The following is a 20,114-nucleotide window of genomic DNA, read 5'->3' as shown; positions in this document are numbered from 1 at the left end:
TGCCCGTACTGCTGTGCCTTCTGGGAATTGAACAGAGGTTATTTAGCAGATAAAAGCAGAATTGTGACGAAGTGATAACACTGTGTTTGAGTCTTCCTCTGATACTGACCAAGTCACCTTAGTAAGGTGCCTTAATGCAGGCGTCTGCCAGCCCTGCACCAGAGTCCTCACAGGTACTGTCCTCAAAATACTGTCTTTGAGCTGGCAGAGCAGAGCCTCACTGCTGGCTTTCATAATATGTTTAAGGCTGTTTCTAGCAGAGGATTTTTGACTCCATGAGTACTGCCTGCTTGGTTTAACGTCAGATGTTTGCTGGCTGTTTGCTGATGGTTCAGCAGAAGGTGTCTGGAAATTTCTCTGAGCACTGAGTTCACAGTGGCAGATTTGGAGCAGTGAATTGCAAGGAACAACAAAGTTTGGAAAGGGGGGAAAGCTGCCATTCAGAACTGGCCTATAGTATAGGAGTTTTTTGGGGTTGGTTTGTTTGTTTTGTTTTTTAATTGGGAAACTTACTAATGAGGTGTCAATCACTTTATAGGAATATAATTGAAGTTTAATGTATGTGGTAACTTTCGTTTCTGAATAAGTTTGTTGAATCTGCTTTGGATAAAAATTAGCTTCACCTAAACATTTAATGAGATGTTTTATTAACCCTAACATTTAATGAGATGTTTTATTAGCTCTTTATGCAAAGTGAACAAAATGCAATTTCCATGAATTTCTTTATTGTTTAATTCATAAAGGATAATTTCTAAGAAACCCTTGACCTCTCATTTCAAATCAGTTTCATCACAATGTTTTGATTTATAGCTTCAAACCTCTGTGGAAAGTATCTGAATCTGTGAGACACTTTGTTCCTCCTTGACTTTGCTGAAATCTTGTAATAGTAGGATAGATTCCAGATAAATTATTAGGATTATCTCAACAGTAGATTTTATAGTTTGTGTATGAGTATTTCCTTTCTGGGTCAGTGCTGAGAGAATTGTTGTGCTTTATGCAAGAAGTTACTATAAATAAAAAGGTTTTGCTTCATCACTGTGTCACTTCAGAGTTACATCACTGTCATTCCAGTATGAATGTCCAGGATCTTAATTGTTCTCTTGGAGCCAAAAGGAGTTCATTTTGAAACTTAGTGTTATGTCTTAAGCAACTTTTTGGATCTTTAAAATCCCACAGTGATATTTGAAAAGCACAATACTTAAAAATGGAAAGTCCCCTGTCCCAAAGAATTTGGGAAAGAACAGATGTCTCGGAGGAAGGGAAGTGCTCACTAACTACTGGAGTGTCAGAGCATTCTGGGGGAAGTCTAGGAGTGTTTTGAATAGAGGGTTATTTTTATAATGTTCTACTGATGTAATACCAGAGAAAACGAACAACAAGCTGGTCCCAGGAAATTCATTCCAGAATTATGACACTGTAATGGAAATCTTATGGTTGACAAAGTGTGTTACATGCTTCTGATTAGTTTATATTTTGTTCTGTTTTCAGTGTCAGCAAAACCAAGACCTCACAGTGATGAATACACAAAGAAGATTCCACCTCCTAAGCCGAAACGAAATCCAAACACACAGCTAAGCACATCTTTTGATGAAACGTATATCAAAAAGCATGGCCCTATGAAGACAACACTCACTAGGGATGCCTCTTTATCGCAGGTCAGCAGTCCTGCTCCAGATACAGAGGAAGAAGAGCCTGTTTATATTGAAATGGTTGGGAATATTCTCAGAGACTTCAAAAAAGATGAGGATGACCAAAGCGAAGCCGTCTATGAGGAGATGAAATACCCTATATTTGATGATGTAGGCCAAGATTCAAAATGTCAATGTGAATATGACCATCACACTTGTTCTTCTCAGTGTGCTACTCCCACAGTGCCTGACCTAGATTTCACCAAGTCTTCAGTGCCATCTACTCCCAAGGGCTTGCTTTGTGATATACCCCCACCATTTCCAAATCTGCTTTCTCACAGACCTCCACTGCTGGTGTTCCCACCAGCACCAGTGCAGTGTTCCCCAAATTCTGACGAGTCTCCTCTAACTCCACTAGAGGTCACAAAGCTTCCCGTTTTAGAAAATGTGTCTTACATCAAACAACAAGCTGGAGCTTCTCCATCTTCACTGCCACCGCATACACCAGGTCATCAAAAACTGGAGAAAGATCAGACAGTATCTCATGGAACTAGCACCCCTGGGCACACCTCCTCACCTCCTCATCCTTCTACCTTATACAGAACACAGTCTCCACATGGTTATCCTAAAAGTCACTCTGCCTCACCTTCTCCTGTCAGTATGGGTAGGTCTCTCACCCCCTTAAGCCTCAAAAGACCTCCACCTTATGACTCTGTACATTCAGGAAGTCTCTCAAGAAGCTCTCCATCAGTGCCTCATTCTACAACCAGAAACACATTGCAAGAAGGAGGAAAGATGGTGAATGCCTCTGTCAGTACCTACGGGTCATCCTGTCAGAGTGGTTCCCGTTCTCGGACACCCACCAGTCCTCTGGAGGAACTAACCAGCCTCTTCACCTCAGGACGAAGTCTCCTGAGGAAGTCCTCCAGTGGCAGAAGATCTAAGGAACCTGCAGAAAGTAAGTCCTTGATGTAATTTTTCCTCATTTTTCTTTTTACAATATATCTTTCATTAGATATATTAAATATGTTATATATATTAGATATCTCAGAAGTCTGAATTCCTTATATAAATTTCTTGTAACAAAAGGAAAAATTATTATTGTCAAAATCGCTTTAGTCTTCATATTGTTATATTTTTAAGGTTTTTAAGTATGCATACTGCACTGCAGAAGTACAGCTGATGACTTGGTCTTGCAAAAGAAAACAATTTTCGTTAATTTTCCACAAATGTAATGTTTCCATGTGAGTTGGGATCTTCCTACCATGGCACACCCTTCCTTTCTTGATGGATGCTAGGACACAGTCATTGTCCAAGCAGTTTGTAGCAAAATAAGCAAATAGTCCTTGTTTGAGTATTTTTTTACCGAGATCCAGTGATCACCCTTAACTTGACCAGTGATCCTGGTAAGTATGATACCAACCAAAGGTACCAGCTTAACTTTGTTTAAGCCTTGGTCAAAGGCTGGAGTCCATGATCTTGGAGGTCTCTTCCAACCTAAATGATTCTGTGATTCTTTATAAACCATTCCTCTCCTTCCCGCTGCCTCCTTCTGTGCTGTGACACAGAGTATCTCTTTCAGCTGGGCTAGTGGGACTGGTTGGGAGGTTGTGCTGTGAATTGATCTGAAAACCAACATGATCTATAACACATATAGCCTATAAACCCACACAGAGAGAAAAGCACAGGAGGAAATCATGCAGGAAAACCTTAAGCCAATATTGACTTGTCATATGCTGTATCATAAAATCACTGCCCCACATACATTCAGGTTTACAACATGTTCACTTCTGAGCTAGTGAAATGTGGAAACTCCTAATGATATCAACAGGAGTCCCACCTGTGCATGAACACAGAACCTGGCACCCGTATTTCTGTTGCAAAACCTTTCCTATTCAGTGGTGCCAAAGACAGTGTCCCACGGTGGAAGGTCACCCTAGCACCTCTTGTCAGAGTGCAAAGTGGGCTCAGGACACTTTCTCCTCCAGCTTCAGTAAAATCAGTTTATGACTTTGAAATCTTGTCACCTGCATAAAGGAAAAGCTCCTAAAGGAGAAAAGCTCCTAAAGGAGAACAGCTGATCTCATGTTTGTGTAGGTACTATATTACGCCTATTTGGCAGCTGTAACATATTAAATATGATATGATAAGCTACTCTAGTTTATACCTGATAAAGGAAGGTACTCTGGTTTCCAGGCTACTGCATCACTACTGAAGAGAAGTGAATTCCACACTGCCTTTCAAGTTGTGTTTCTGCCCCTCTCTTACATTACTCATTGCAGTGTGGTCACATCACTTTGGGACAGGCTCAGGAGGATCAAAAGAACACCTCCTCTGGGTTTCCATGGCAGAGGTTGTTTACCTTGCACCTCTGCAACTTAGTGAGTAGATGCCAATGTGTAAGTATCAGGGGAGCTTGGTGGCAATGGGGTGGGTTGGCCTACAAAACATTCCTCCTGACTCATGGACTTTGCTGCCCCAGCCTCAGCAGTATTATTCTTATTTATCTCTGTGGGCATCAGGAATAATGACTCTGAAATCAGAAGGTGGAGGTGAGAATGGACTTAGCAAGATACTGAGAATACTACTTGGCACAGCAGTTTGCTTAATTTGGCTTTAATATTTTCATGCCTGCAACCATTAATCCTGTTTTATGAATATCTCAGCTCCATGGATTTCATTAATTGATTGCAGTAGTAAAAATTCAGTAATGCTAGATTTGTGTGCTGTATGGGAGCAAGTTTGTGGCTAAAAGGCAAGATGATTCTTGTAATTGTGAGGGATGTGATGTGACATTTTTAAATAATTTCAGCGAAGCGTTAGAGAAATTCTGGCAAAGTGCATGTAATATCGAACATTATTAAACATGCTTCTTATACAGAAGTGAGCGGAAATCCCCTGTAAACCCCATGCTACACCACATCTTCTAAGTGAGCTTTATAAGAAGGCTCTATGCTCACCAATGTAAGCAGGTTTGGAAACTGTAGAAATTCCTGCAATGAAGAAGTCCTGGGAAATTTCAGCATATCTGTGCTGTTGTCTCATATCTACCTCCAGAAAGATATTTTCTATATTTCATTTGACTGAAATTGAATGCAAACCTTTCGAGAGACTTTTCACTAATAAATTTAGACTAAATCTTGCCCTGCAGATCTGTACCAAGAGCAGCTTTCTTGGCCTCTCAAGGAACATTCTGTTTGCTCCTTAGGAAGTAGAAATGTGCTCCTTATTGGTTACAAACAGTAAGACAACAGAGATATGAAATGGAAACTGTGTTCATTTACTTTAAGAAAAACACATTTGTGCTATAAATAGACACCAGTGGTGAAAAGACTCTGGAGTGCAGCTGTGTTGAGTAAATGAACAGACTGCCCACCTAATCCGATTGTAATTTGTCTGGTATTTACAGTATGACTTAATCCTGTGGGATTACTGCCCTGAGCAAGAACAAGGTTTGTCTTCAGATATTACAGAGGTAGAAGACACACTAAGATTTATAGAGAAGACATATAGGTCTAACATTTTATGTCTTGAAATGATCCACCATAAAGAATCTAAACTGGGGGATTTGAACATAGAATTTGACCAGACTGTCACATTTACATGTCATGATTATACATAGTGATAGCAGGGGAGGCTGGACTACTCATACAATATGTTAATGAAACCTTGTTCCTGCAAATCACACTGGAAGCCTAAGGCATTCATGCCATTCTGGGTTAGGTTTTTAAAGCAGTGTGAGAGCAAATGCATAGAGTAGGGCTAACTGGGACTGCCATGGTTTTATAATTGTCATGTCAGTGTAATTTGCTCTTAGCATACAGAAATATTTCCAGAATCTAGAGGATAATAAACACACACACACAAAAGAAGGTATATTACTCTTACAAAGTCATGCTAGGAAATTAAGAATATTTGCCTCTAAAATATAAAATTATTTTGACCACATCTAAAGCAATTTTCTCATTGAATCCTCCAAAACTCAACCCTCTGTGACTCGTCTGAAGCTCCCACTACCATATGCTAGTATTAAAAAAAACCACAAAAATAAATTTTGTATTCAGCTGAGTGCATTTGGAAAATATTGCAGCAATTACAGAGATAATTCTCTCCTTTTTATTGTTAGTACAACTGACTTTGTAGAAGTTTGGCATCTGAGTCCAAACTCCCAATGTATTTGCTGGCTTTTAATTTTGTAGCATTTTTGAGTGGTTTTTTTTTAGGAGGTGGGACTGTACAAAAATTATTTCCAATCAACAGCTCTAATATACAAGCGAAGCTGTCCTTTTAGTCTTCCTGTATTATTTTATTCACTCTTCTGCCATTTTTCCCTTTTTTTCCCCCTCCATTTTATTTCTTTGGAGTTCTTTTGCATTAATGAGAAATTGGGATCCATCATTAATACTAAGGAGTCTGTCACCTAAGGACCACATTTTTGAAGGGTATGAGCTTCCATTGAAGCTGCAGACTTGTTGCTGAACACACTCAGCATCCACTGGCTGTGATGTGTGTATCTGGATTTTATAAGCAGCTCACTTATTGTGCTGTGTTCTCCTAAAAATCCCCTTGTGTGCTCTTAGCATCTTAAATATGCATTACAGCGGAATTATGAAAGTGGGGAGAAAAGAACAAAGAAAAGTAAATTGTAAGGCCAAATCAGAAATTAAAAAAAATGTGGTACAAGATGATAAAAAAGAAAGGCAAAAAAATGGAGAACGCCCTACAGAAAACTGAAGAAAGGTGTAGGACATGAAAAATGTGAAAGAGTGGAAAAGATAGATACTATTAATTGTCACTGACTGTTCCTTAACCTTCTTATCTTTGTGTAGGATAACACTGGTAGTGTGCCCTAACACTTGGCTGACGCCTGTGAAATATAACTTCAGTCCTCAAAGGTTAGAAGGAAACAATTTAAAGGGTACCAACTCTGCCAGGTGTCCTTTTCTGATGTGGTTGGAAGGTGTTTGGGAATGACCACTCAGTCCAGCTGTGTTGAATGACACATTCCCTTTGTTGTTACTGTGAACACTGAGTGCCTGTGTTACCTGTGTCCTTCAGTAAAGAGGGAACTATGGAGGGAGAGGGAGGGAACGGTCTTGAGGTTTTCTGCAGCTGTATTTGCTGCTTCTGTCTTTTCTGCACCATAGAAACACGCAGTACTCCATGGTAATACAGCACTGGAGTCATGTGCCTAAGGCATACCCACATCCTAAAGAGCAGAACAGAGAAGCTGCTGTGCATCTGCACTGCAATGGCTTTAAGGCTGTGTGTGGCTTCAAGGCTCTCTGTGTGAGATGCTCCTGTAAACCCTTGTTAGGACCAGCCTTTCTTTTTGTATATCGGTTGTTTCCTTTTTTTAAGGCTTCAGTTTCCTCATAATTTCCTGGGAACTTCATGCCAGTTTTTAGCAAGTATTGCAAATATTCATGGTAACTGCACAACAGAATAGGTACCTCAGCTGTGTGCCCTGACTGTGTCTGTGCTTGAGGTGTGAGATCAGGACACACGACACACAGCAGCTGGTGGGATTTTTTTCCTAAGCTGCTCTGCAAGACTTTGGAGCTGCTTTGGCTTTTGTCTACAGAGTTTCACTCTTCAGCTTCTAGTCACATATAGAGAGGAAGTTTGTAAACGTGCTACTTTGCAAAAGCAGTTAAAGTGATTGAAAATTGGCATAATTATTAACATTTCCTGTTCTTGGCTGGTATACACTGAATTAGGAATCTAAACCTGTCAAGTAATGGGAGAAGGGGAGGGATGCTAAGTGTCTCACTTGCTACAAAGGAGCTCAGGTTGATTTCAAGAGGCTGAGATTAGAGTGGGATATTCTACTTTTTTTTTGTGGTTTGGTTTGGTTTAATGCTGCTGCTTTCCAGGAAGTGAGAAAGCCCATACCATAGAAGTTGTGGATGCCCTGCCCCTGAAAATGTTCAAGGCCAGGCTGGACGGGGCCCTGAGCAACCTGATCTAGTGAATGACATCCCTGCCCATGGCAGGGAGGTTGCAGTTAGATGATCTTTAAGGTACCTTCCAACTCAGGCCATTCTGTGATCCTAAAGAAACTTCTGATTTCTTGTTAGGTAGAACAGTATGTTGGAAAAGAGAGTTGGGGAATTGCATCAAGTGAAAATGCAAAAGTACCAGGAGGAAATGTGCGAAAGCATTCATGGCAGCTCTGTGGCAGCTTGCACATCCCTAGGTGCTAATTCTGTGCTGTGGCTACACCATTGCTGCCCTATTTTTCATTGCACACCAGTAATTCCATTCTTTCTTGACACCAAGGATAATTCCAGGTTTGAGAACTTGTTTTCAATGGATAAATCAATAGGCACCTGTTCCTTGACTGAAATGCATGCTATGTTAATGGTTGTCTTGCTGCTTTCACAGAAAAGCCAGCATGTGTATTTTAAAGGCTTTTAGTCATTCAAGTCACTGATGGTGGGATGTTCCCTCCATTTTTAAGATGAAGGAATGTTTTTGTTAGAGGCAGTTATTAAAATAAAAAACAAGTTTTTTGAGATTATACAAAATACTTTTGCTAATTGGTACCGTGACATCGTCTCCTCTTCTAATTCAGCAATTTAGGCTTATCAGGAAATCAGGTCCTCCTGGGATTGTGACGATATACAGAAGCATTGAAGAAGACATAATTTCATAAATAATTGCTCAGGTTTTTCTGGAAACAGCTGCTGTTTCTGATTGATGTATACAGATTTATTTATTCCTTCTGTTTATACTACTTGACTGTAATATATATTCTTTTTCTGAAGAAGAAATAAAATTGTAAGGGGTAAAAAAAGAAAAATTAATAGAGATAAAGCTATTCTCACTTATTTTTCAAGTAAAAGTTGATTTCAGGCAAAGAACTGAAATAGGCATTTTCTCTTTATGTTTAATGTACAGTAAGCTGTGAGATGTCTGAGAGTTGTTAAAAATAGAAGGGGAAAAATGCCTTAAATTCACTTAGTGGAACCTACTTCACTGTGTTGTGAATAAGCAAAGTGACACGTGCTGCACTTAAGGACGTGGATAATGATAATAGGTTCTCAGTTTTAAGTGCCATTGATTTTTCCCCCTTCCCTGAACAGAGCTTTCTAAGCCAGAGAAATATCTTGACCTTTAGACCAAATCCTCAGCACTTATAAATCACTGCTTTTTATTTGAAATCATGAGAGGTACTCCAGTTTATACCATCTGTGTCTCTGGCTTCAAGAAAATAAATGCATCCTTTGTGGCTAGAACAGCTTGTATTCAAAATGGTGTAGTGATACAGCAGGACAGTGAATCAGAGAGTTTATTGCCTTTTTTGTTTCAAACAGGACCACACAATTTATGACCAATTTATGGGTGCTCAGCCTTAATGGTAAGAAATACTTAATGTGGTGATGTTTGTCATAAGCATATATTAACTTCAAAAAACCCCTGCTAAATACAATTTCTTAAATTTTCCCACTATGTTTTTTTAGGCGAGGTGGTGTCAGTGTAGAGTATCAAGTCCTCCTGTTGTGAAAGAAATATGGGGGTAAAAAAAAGAGGATAGGAATGGAATTACTTTGATTTAATAGAATGGTTCAGGATTATTTATGTAGCTTTCACTCAGGAAGTTGGTGCATCTGCCCTGGATGAAGCACAGCCAGGATGGCAGTGCCAGTGGTTTGAGAGGACAAGCTACTCAGTCTTTCAGAACTTGTCTTTATAACCGAATACTGTACCCTGAAATGCATCTTTTTCTTAATTAAGAGTCAGATTTTTCTTTGCATTAGGATTCAAGTGAATTTTTGTTTGTTAAGTCTTGAAAGTAAAACCAGAGATTATTGGTAGGAAGGCCTTTGTTTTTAAGAAGCTCCATGTTCATACAGCACTTTGAACCACACAGGTTCAAAGAGATAGTACTTAAGTTTCTTTGCTTAAACTGAATCACAGGGAAGGAGATCACAGTGTTGTTTAGGAAAATTAATCAAAATCCCACAGACCTCACCACCACTACCAAAATAGGATGGTGCAAGTTTCAAACACAGCAGAACATAACAATTTGCCCAAAATTATTAGTGAGAGGAAAAAAATAATTTTGCAAACAAAACTCACAGTTTTTTTCTCTAGGAACTGGAATATCTACATCAAATCTAGAGGAGCTACTTGAGATCACTGTTAAATGAAACAGTTTAGCAAACTTATGATCTAAAACCTGATTCAGTGATCTCTTGAGCAGCTGTCATTGCATCTTTACAAGAGACGGAGTTTAATTAATGCCTTATCTGCACTTACAGTGACACAGCTATAGCTGTAGAACCTCTTGTGTTCTTTGAGGGGAATAAAGGAAAGAACAAGGTTTCTTCCTTCCATTCCAAAAACCTCCAATATTTATGACTATTTCTCCTCTTGATATTTCTTAAAATGCCTTTATCTCACTGATCCACGTAACAAACACCGGCAATTTCTTGGGCTAAGTAGTTGATATTTCCGTTTTTAAAGAACATACTCTTTCTGGCATGACTGATTTGATTCCTGGCTGAGCAAGCTCAATTTTTAAACCCCATCATTAAAAACCCAATCCAAAAGTCCTTGAATATGAGCTAAGATATACATTAAGGGATCCAATTATAAATTATGGCAAGAGGGGTCCTCTCCTTATCTTAGACTGCTGTTCCTTGCAAAACCACTCTGCACTTAGGTTTCTTGAATGTAGCAGTGAATAATATAGAGTGACTGAATGACCACATGATATGCTACACATTTTTGTCAGTGCATTTTCTAATCTGCCCATGGAATCATTAAGGTTGGAAAAGACCTTTAGGATCATTGAGTTCAACCTTTGACCAAACAGCACTAAGTTTTGACCAAACCAGCACTAAGCGCCATGTCCAGTCATTTCTTGAACCCTTTCAGGAATGGTGGTTCCATCACTTCCCTGGGCAGTCTGTTCAAGTTCTTGACAACTCTTTCAATGAAGAAATTATTCCTGATGTCCAGCCTGAACCTTCCCTGGTGTAGCTTGAGGCCATTTCCTCTTTTTCTTTCGCTAGTTGCCTGGAAGAAGAGATAATATTCTGAAAAACAGTCTTAGACCAGTCTTAGACTGTTAATGGAGAAAAGGTGGATATATTTCTCCTTAAGTTTCTCTAAACCTTCCAGGACTTCATCAGTAACAGGAAAATCAAAGAGTTAAAAATAGCTTTATTTGGGTTATACATGTAAATGATTCAAACATCAAACCATGAAATTGCTGGGGTGTACAAATGTGCAAGGTATAGATAAGGTGAAAAGTACAGGAATGTTGAGGAAATAATTGTCAGGATAATCATGCATATTAAAAAATTAGGTTCCTTTACATTCGATTTGATGTGAAGGTTCACATTCCTTTTATTCCTCTGTACAGAATTATCCATCCCTAATAATTATTTTATTGTTAAAACAGTAACATGCAATTAGCACTTTATCTGGCATTTAAGAATGAGTAAGGAGAACTATTGTTCTTGTAACTACTCATCTGAAAGAAAGAAGCTGTGTGTTTAATTTTACTGGAGATAGCAATTACTTTATTTTTGTCTTTGAATTCATGATTCTAAAAGTACCTCCTTCCAGGAAATCTATAGCTATTTAACTGCTCTGGCAGTATTTGTGTAATTTGTATGTAGTTTGTGTGTGCTGTAACACATACAGAGACCCTTGTGCCAGCCACATGAGCTGCTCTGCTCACTTGTGAAGGCAATAATAGTAAGGCCTTACAAGCACAGGCATCAGCCAGAGCTGTACAAGGCCATCTGCAATTCTGCTTATTTCCTCAGGATCGGAAGTCTGTGCTGGCATAGCTTCACAGTTGCTTTGCTAGCGAGAGTAAAACCAGTTCACAAAATGAGACCTCTAATTAGAAAGTGGGGAGGGCCTAAAATAATTAACTTGTTAAAAGGCATAGAAAGCCAGAATGACATAAAGGTTTTTATTCTGTGACTGGAAGGAACCCTGAGCTTTAACTTGCAGAGTAAAAAGTGCCTGGGACCCTGACCCAGCCAGGCTTGGCACAGAGGCTGTACAGAAAAGTTCATGTGCTTGTGCCTGGCTCTGTAAAACAGAGAGCAGAATTCAGCTGAGGCCAGTGTTGAGACAATGTCAGGATTCTCTTTAACAGGTAATGTATTGCAGTAGAAGGGGAGCTGTACAAATGGGATGTGTGTTCCAATAATGAAAGGCAAATTTTCTAATTCATTAATGAAGCCAATAAAGAGAAATGCATTAATACATGGGGCTTTTTAAAAAAAAGGTAGTTAAAAAATAGATAAAATAGTCAGGAAAGAATTCGTTTTCACACCAACTTCGTAATTGATTTTTTTTATGTGAACATATGAAAGTGAGGGTTTCTGTCTCCAGTTTTCACAACTATCTTTGCATTTTCTAACATTTACTACTGAATGTGGAGGAAGACATACAATTTAGAAGAGATGAAAGTGGTCAAACAGCGGAAAAACCATATGTTCAAACTGCTGAAATAGTTCAAGGGCTATTTTTCAGCAGAAAACTTGACAAAAAAATGTTGACAAGTTTAATATAGTCAGGACTTCTATGAAAGATGGATGTTTCTGAAGTGAAGCTTTGAAACATAAGGTCATGAATTTACCACAAGAACATTTTTCTTGAAGTGTCTATATACTTAGCTCTTTCGGCTCATTCTTACCCTCTCGTTTCTTGCCATACTGTGCTAGGACATGTGCAGGACCTATCAAACCATCATGTCCTCAGCCAAACATGAAGGGTGTGTTTTAAGAACCTGAATAACAGAATGAGCATGCAATGGACAGGGCTGAGACAGAAAGCCTTTAAGAAAGAATGGGCACCATCTTCTCTTCAAATTGAATGCCTAGTAGCAGTTGGGCAACTTTTTGCAGTCACTGACTTCCAGTTTCATTGCATGGTTCATCTAACATTGTTTTCTTCCGTCAGTGTGGAGTTTAGGGTGGCAGTATGTTCTTGTGTGCATACATGTGTTGCTAAGTAGTCCAAGGCTCATGTCAGTGATACCAAAGTTTCACAAGATTGCCACATTCAGACTTTTCAAACTAGTCCTCTTCCTTCTTCTCCTACTTAAATGCTATTTGCTTCAGACAGTCACAGACCATGTTCTTACCCACCTATGGATCTGAAATATATGTGCAAAAATTTAGGTGCTTGACTGAAAGGGCAGCCTGGATAATCAGGAGGAGATCTGGATGTACAAACTAGGTAAGAGAAATGTTTGCAGCTCACCAGGATCAGCTGTACTGTACATTCATGTGAATCAGCATGGCTGGCTGGCCTCTAGTAATAACTGCTGGAAGGAAAACCCTTCCTCTGTTGAAGTCAATGGCAGAATTCCCTTTTACTTCCTGTAATTAGGCTTTTGCCCAAACAGGCACTGGAGGACACAGGCTTGTGATGAGGTTCTTCTAAGTGAAAGTCACCAATTTCTAGGATTCCCAGCTCTGAAAGGAAAATAAAATAAAAAGTGCAGTGAAAGCAGAGAATAAAGTGTTCTGCTTAATTATGTAATGGTGACTAGTCTGAGTTAAATAGAAAACTTGTTTGTAGAGTGCCAATAGAGTGTCATCCTTGTCAAGATTTTAATGTTTGGATAATGTTTGATTTAATTTTGAGAGTCCCAGGACATTGCTTTTATTCTTTTTAGTAGCACATCTGTACAGTACATATCTTCCAGATGTGGCTTTTTCAGTCAGATGATGAGACTGTGGAGTGATTTGCAGCAGAATAGGCACACTTGAAAGATCAAGAATGGTTAAGAAATAATGATGGCCCCGTTGGAAAGAGGATGTATTATATTGTCATCGCTTCTGTAATATGTATGTAAAATATATATGGTCATCTTGGATCAGTCGCAGAAACACAGAATTGTTAGGATTGGAAAAGACCTCTAAGATTCTCAAGTCCAACTGTCAACCCAGCACTGCCACCCTGTTCACCATTAAACCATGTCGTCAAGTGACGTATCCACACGTTTTCTGAACACTTCCAGGGATGGAAAATGGCTCTTTTTAAACAATACTAAAACTATGTTTTCCTTTATTCCAATCAGTATAAAAGAGAATTTTTCCTCTTAGGCATCAAACAGTGTTGAATGTATGTCTTACCATGCAGAATTTTTAAAACTTCTTCTTTTAAGTGACTGATGGTGCCAGCTGGAGTTTTTTGAAACGTAAAGAATTCTCTTCTGTTTTTTCAACCAGATTGTAACAACTTTCATTGAATATTTTTATTCTAAAGCCTTGATTGATCTTTTGGTGTAAATCTATCCTTTCTTTCATTAGTCTTCAGTTAATTGCATTGTGGCTTTTTCTTTTCCTGTCTTGTTTTCCTAGCCAGGATTGCACACTTAGCAGGTTTGAGAAAGCCGCAGAAAATCACCTAAATGCATTTCTTCAGCAATCCCTCTTCCCCTCCCTTTGCTGTCTGCAGCAGACAGATGTGATCTCTGCTGGATAAAACAAAACAAACCCTACACTGCTCACAGAAACATGTGCTCCGTGAACGCCGAGAAGCGTTTCAGCTGTGTCTTCTTAAATGTTAGATGGTTTGTGAGACTCTTTCAGGCTTTATATTGATTTTGCATGGAACTAGGTCAGAGCTGCTTTTAATTGAACAAGCTGGCTGCTGCAACTCTCACTTAACTGTAAAAAAGGGGTATTAAAAATTGATATGCAAAGCAAACTTCTGCTTAATTAGCAAGCGGATGAAGTCAGAATAGACAAACCACCATAGTTAATAAAGATGAGGATATGGGTTTCACTGACAGTGTAATATACTCTTCTTTTTTTTTTTTTTTCCTAATGGCTTAAGCACTGAACATTATCCATGTTTCTTGCATGCAGCATTAATAGCCGATTATTTTTCTTTGGGAGAGGTTAGGAAAAATTTACAGCTGTGCAGATCAGACAAAGCAACACACATCAAGAAATCCATTCAAAGACAGCTCTAATTTTTAAATGTGCAATAAAGGCAAATAAAAAGCCCAGGTGTGCAGAAAGAAGAAACTGGGATTCACTCAAGGGCTGAGTCTTGCTCTACGTCCAGAGTCTGTGTAAGTGGTCAGTCAGACGCGTGCAGGCTGCTGTCAGGCTGGCAGTGTCAGAAGGGACACTTGTGGAGCTGTGCCCAGCCATTCCCCTGGTCAGGACCCTGGGTTAGACACAGCTCACAACTCAGAAGCCCTGCCCTAGGTACAAGGGTAGGAACTGCAGCCTGGGACATGACTCAGGGAGCTCTGATGATCACACATGCTGGCTGCAGTCTAATCCTGCATCTCCACCCCTCCTGATGGCCACGTGTGCCCTTGGGGATTCTCTGTGCTCCTGCTCCTTCAGCCAGGTTCATTGTGGCTGGATGAGGTGAGATCTGACATGTCGAGGCTGGAGGAGATCAGGAGTTCTGACTCACATCTAAACTCCACCCAAAATGACTTAGTTTGCTTTACACCTGTATGTATATGCTGAATTTTAGATCCTGTGAGTAGTACCGTTTAATTCCCCCAATATGCAAGTTCTGCTTAGAGTGATGTATTATTTATTTAGGTTTGTAACAAACACATAGGAAAAAAAAGGAATAAATTATTAATGTATGGATTACCTTATACATTTCAGCTCATAGCTGAGAGAGATGGCAGACAGCAACCCTCAATTTAAGTTCCTTAAGACAATTGCTTTTCTTTCTTCCCCCAAAACCCCAAGCAGTGATAAAGGTTCTGCAATTTATCACTTAGCATTGCACTAAGAAGCCACCTGGACCTGAAATTATTTTGTGTTTAAAATCAGTGGCAGACTGGCCGCAGTTTTACACTGATTTGAATGATAGCTTTTTAGGTAAGATGATTTCTGTAGTTGTAATTACAGTTTTCTTTGGTCCAAGTTACAACTGGCTCAGTTTGTTTCTCACTTTCTTCAGCATTTCCAGGTTTGCTGGTACCACAGCTCACGTGCCAGCCTTACCTAGTATGCAGCAATTCGGGGACATGTCATAGAGAGGAAATTTTACATGCCAATTATTTGTAAAATATGTACTCCATCGGAAATTTTAACCACCATCTTATTCTTTAAATGGAAAAGCCTGAGATTCAGGTGAAATAAATAAGAAAAAAGCATATCCTTGAAAAATGAAATACAATGACAGCTGGAAGTGCTTGAAACATTTGAATGCCTTTATGGTAGTTTAACCAACTGTGTCCATAAATATTTAAAGAAGTGAATTATTTCTTGAAATTTACATTTTTATGTACCATTTGGGTGGAAGAAGTATTGAACAATAAAGATGCTTTCCATAATAATCTCAGCTTTCAAAATATAGCACTTGACTGCGAAAAGATTTGCCGGTGGCCATCATATGATTCACTGAGCTCCCAGCATAATACTGAGCTTTGATAGTTCCTAACTCCAAATTAAGGTTTATAACAGCACTAGGTAACCTCGATCCCATCTTTGTTTCTGCGCTTCTGAAATGAAAAATGAGAAAAGAGCTGTGCAGCAGCTACTGTTACCTTTCAGCACTGTGTCTATGTGTATATCTGACTGGTAAGAGTTTTTGTTTTCAGTATGGATCAATGTGAATAAATTGGCCATTTAAATCCTACTGTAGCTGTTATAAAAGGTCACTGCACTGAAACTATACTGGTTTGTTTTTCAGTCCATGATAAGGTCAGCACCCTATAGGTAACTATAGCCATCAGCTACACTCGTGCTCTGCCTTCTGTCCATGTCTTGTGTCAGGCTGTAGGAGCAAAAAGGTGGAGTAGTGAATATGCTGTTATGAGACACCTTAATTTGTGCCACTGAGCTTGCTCCATGGAGGCACACTTGCAGCAGGTAGTTGTTGACAGTATAAAATGATCCAAGTGACTGGGACAGTCAGCAAATATGCCAGTAATGGGCTGAGACCTGGGAGGGGAGCACTCTGCATTTCTGGAGCTGTCCTGGGTGCATCAGAATTGAGGTGCTCTTTCAGTCAAGCAAGAACTAGCAAAGTGATTTATTTTTTTTAATTGAATTCGAATATGATTCCCACTGACATTTATTAAGGAAGCTGAAATTATTATAAAATCATCCTCAAAATATTTGAGTAAAAGTGAGGTAATAATTTTTTTTTCATTTTTTTTTTATGTGTTCACTAGCGAGCAGGAAAGAAGTATTACAGAAAACTATATAAAACATTGACATGTTGTTTTACTGTCTGTGTATCAATGTTACTGATAGTGATCACCAAATAATAATGATTCAGGCTCTGTGATGGGTTACACGACATTATAAACTGATTCAATCTGCTTTTCATTTTTAGGAAATATTAGTTTTCAGATAAACTGTGAACTGAAAATCCCCAAGAAAGGATAGTGAAATGTAAATTTACAAAGTCTAGACAGCCAGCTGAAAACTGATTTTCTACACCTTATGAAGAACAAGACTATAAACCAAATCTTTATTTAGTCTAAATATTTCCATAGTTTCCAGCTGGTTGCAGAGAAATGCTGTGCTTTGATTCAGCTGATAATAAAACTAAGAATGCACAAATCATTTTTATCAGGCAAGAAGTACAAATGTGTCTCTGTTAAATAAACTGAAGTGGATAAATCCTTAGTTCTGCACTCAGCCAGAGCATTTCCACTGTTACAAGGGCTGACTACATGAGTGGGTGACATTTCAAAGGGTGGTGTTCGAGTAGTGTCAGTGGGGCACACACAGAGAAGGTTTACACTAATGTAATCACAGCATTTCCAGGAACAACTGAATTACACAGTAAATTAACTCTATTGAATGATGCACTAAGTTGTTAGGGTACTTGCAGGGCCCAATTCTGACTTTTAAAAAGCATATTCTTGTCTTTTTCTTTTTGTTTTGCTGGAAACAATAAGCTGCAATCTGGACAGCATCCTGTATTGGTGGAAAAGAGATTTGTGTGCACATCCAAAGAATTTTGAAACTTTGTTCATAGCCCTCCTTTCCCAGACAAGTAGTAGCTTAAAAAAGTGAATGTTTTTGGTATAAAGAAAAAAATCAGAAAATCAGATATAACTGTATGTCTCTGTTACATGAAAAAGTACATTGCTATTTTTGGTAGCTCAATGCTCAGAAAAAAATATAAGAGCCTTTTTGTTGATAACTGAAACAGTTCAAATCTAGTAATAATTTGGGCTCTCCAACTCTTTGCACAGCTCTTTGTATTAGCAAGTCTCTCTATGCAGTCACAGGCAGAGCTCTGTTACAGACATCTCATAGCAAAGGTCCCTGAAAGATGGATGTCATGTTATATTGATACAGATTGTTATTCAACCTTGTACCCTGCTGGGGTTACCAACTAGGAAAAACAAACAGTTCAGATTTTCATTGCAGTGTCTTTTTGCATACATTGAAGTAGGTAAGTGACCTAGAAGTTCATGGAAGAGGTTTGATTTTTGAAGGTCTTTGTCACATGAAGTGTCACTGAATTTTATTTATGATTCCTAAACTGGGGTTGTTTGATCATTTTCTCATGAAGTGTTATTACTTGAAGGTTGTGGTAAGATATCCTTAACATTAATTTTTACTGTTAACCAGTAATCATTCACGTTCATTGAGGAAACTCCAGGCTGACTGTGTTGTTACTCATTAAGTTCATCTGCAGACTGGAATGTCAGAGAACCCAAAACAACGTGAGATTTTGTCCCTGTTGGGCACAAGTGGGATCTCTACCTACTACAGATATCCAGTAGTGCATCTTTCACTGTTTGCTGTAGCACGGGCAGCAGTGTGGGGGGTTTTGAGCCACAGGCAAATCAAAGCGGTTTGAATGTGGTTCTTTTTCTGGACTGTATCATCTGAGTGGAAATTCCTGTTGGATAGTCCTAGTTCCTGGCCATGGGGATATCCAGGAGAGGAAATGGCTGCTCTGACTGACAGTCCTGCACAGCCAGGCCACTTCCATTTGGCATAGGTCCCCTGGGGAGCTGTTGGCATCTCCTGCCTGTGAGTTGCTTCTGGCATTTTCTCTTTGCTTGGCTCTCTCAAATCTTTTCATGTCCCTTGTAGCAACAAAAAGTTTTTGAGATAGGGTTCAAGGGAAGATTGTTGTCTCTATCAAATATGGATTCCAAGCCTGTATATACATACAGAAATTAGATACATACAGAAATTAAAGGTACATCAGGGGATTGATTAATAAACCCCATGTGACTAGAACTTGCGTCCTTACGTGAGAGTATCATGTAAGGATGTCTGTGGGTTTAAATACAAAGTATAAAATTCAAATCTCAGGTTGGTTTTTTTTTTCCAAAAGAGGTAAATGGCAAACTTCGAATAACTGACTAGCACAGTACTGAGCTCTTACAAGTAAAGAGCCGTGTAATGTTTCTTCTGTATCTAGTTTTCCATGTGAATCTTTAACAGCTACAGAAGGAAAAGAACAGGAATGAACTGATCCTCCTGTATTGCTCAATGTGCAAGAAAAGAAATAAGGGTCTTGAGAAGAGAACAGAAAATCACCAACCATGAAGAAAGCAGACATCACTGCTTTATTGGAAAAATCGTTCTGTTGTGTTTTGAATTTCTCCTTTTTACATTAAGTCATGGAGTTGCAAGCAGAAAGTAATTTTCTGACTCCAAGGATTTTCCAACCAAGTGAAATTTCATTTCCTAGGTTATGGAGCTGGGCACACCCAAAATGGGTTTTTGGTCTTTTGTTTTGTAGGTTGTGTGCTTTTATTAGAGCTTCCAAGAAATACATATATGTAGCTTGCACAGTATTGCCTTAGGAGAGAGCTTCCTTAGAAAGTGCCTGAAGAAGAACTTGTTCCCAAACAAATGACAGCTGAAAAGAATCCAAGTATTTCTATAAATTTTTAATAAACCACAATTTGGTAGGGTACTATTTTCAAAATTATTTTCATGACATATAAAAGTTGCAACAGAAAAGTTACATTTTATCCATCTGCTGCATGGTGTATGGTTTTAATAATTAAAAACTGTATTGAAACCTACATAAACTACTGGGTTTTGGCCTAGATGATAAAATAATGCTATAAATTGTCCTTAAAAGATTTATGATTGGTATATATGGACTATTGTGCAAAAGACTGTTACGTGATATGGATGATTAGCAGACACTCTGTAACAAAATGTTCACTTGTGTATTTCATAGAACCACTAGATGAGCTGAAGATCAGAAGTCACAGCACTGAACCACTACCAAAGCTGGAAAACAAAGAGAGAGGATATCATGGGACAACTTCCTCTAGGGAGCCAGGGAAAGCTCAGGAATGGGATGGAACGCCGGGCCCGCCTGTGGTGTCCAGTAGGCTGGGGAGATCCTCTGTCAGCCCAACCATGTTGGCTGGAAGCAACAGCTCAGGTAAGTCACATAGCAGAGCCAGGAAGATCAAATGAATCTCCCTGTGAGATGGAGGATCTCTAAAGATACACAAATGTAGGTAAGCATCCAGGTTCTTTAGACTTCCAACTATCTTCTAGGATCTGGCCTGCCCATTGA

General features: G+C 39.0%; 1 protein-coding gene across 5 annotated transcripts in view; it reads left to right on the top strand.

Annotated features, from left to right (window-relative positions):
* Positions 1 to 20,114, top strand: part of NYAP2 (neuronal tyrosine-phosphorylated phosphoinositide-3-kinase adaptor 2) — a 135,895-nt gene that overhangs the window by 79,358 nt on the left and 36,423 nt on the right. For all 5 annotated transcript variants that reach the window (XM_027650570.1, XM_027650572.1, XM_027650571.1 and 2 more), the window contains 2 exons: positions 1,489 to 2,586; positions 19,767 to 19,976. In XM_027650570.1, coding sequence (XP_027506371.1) covers positions 1,489 to 2,586; positions 19,767 to 19,976 — 1,308 coding nt within the window. The remainder of the gene's footprint in view (positions 1 to 1,488; positions 2,587 to 19,766; positions 19,977 to 20,114) is intronic.

Source organism: Corapipo altera, unplaced genomic scaffold (assembly GCF_003945725.1).
Source record: "Corapipo altera isolate COAL_440 unplaced genomic scaffold, ASM394572v1 54, whole genome shotgun sequence".
Lineage (NCBI taxonomy): Eukaryota > Metazoa > Chordata > Aves > Passeriformes > Pipridae > Corapipo > Corapipo altera.
Note: the sequence above shows the minus strand (reverse complement) of the source record. Positions and strands in the feature narration are given on the sequence as shown.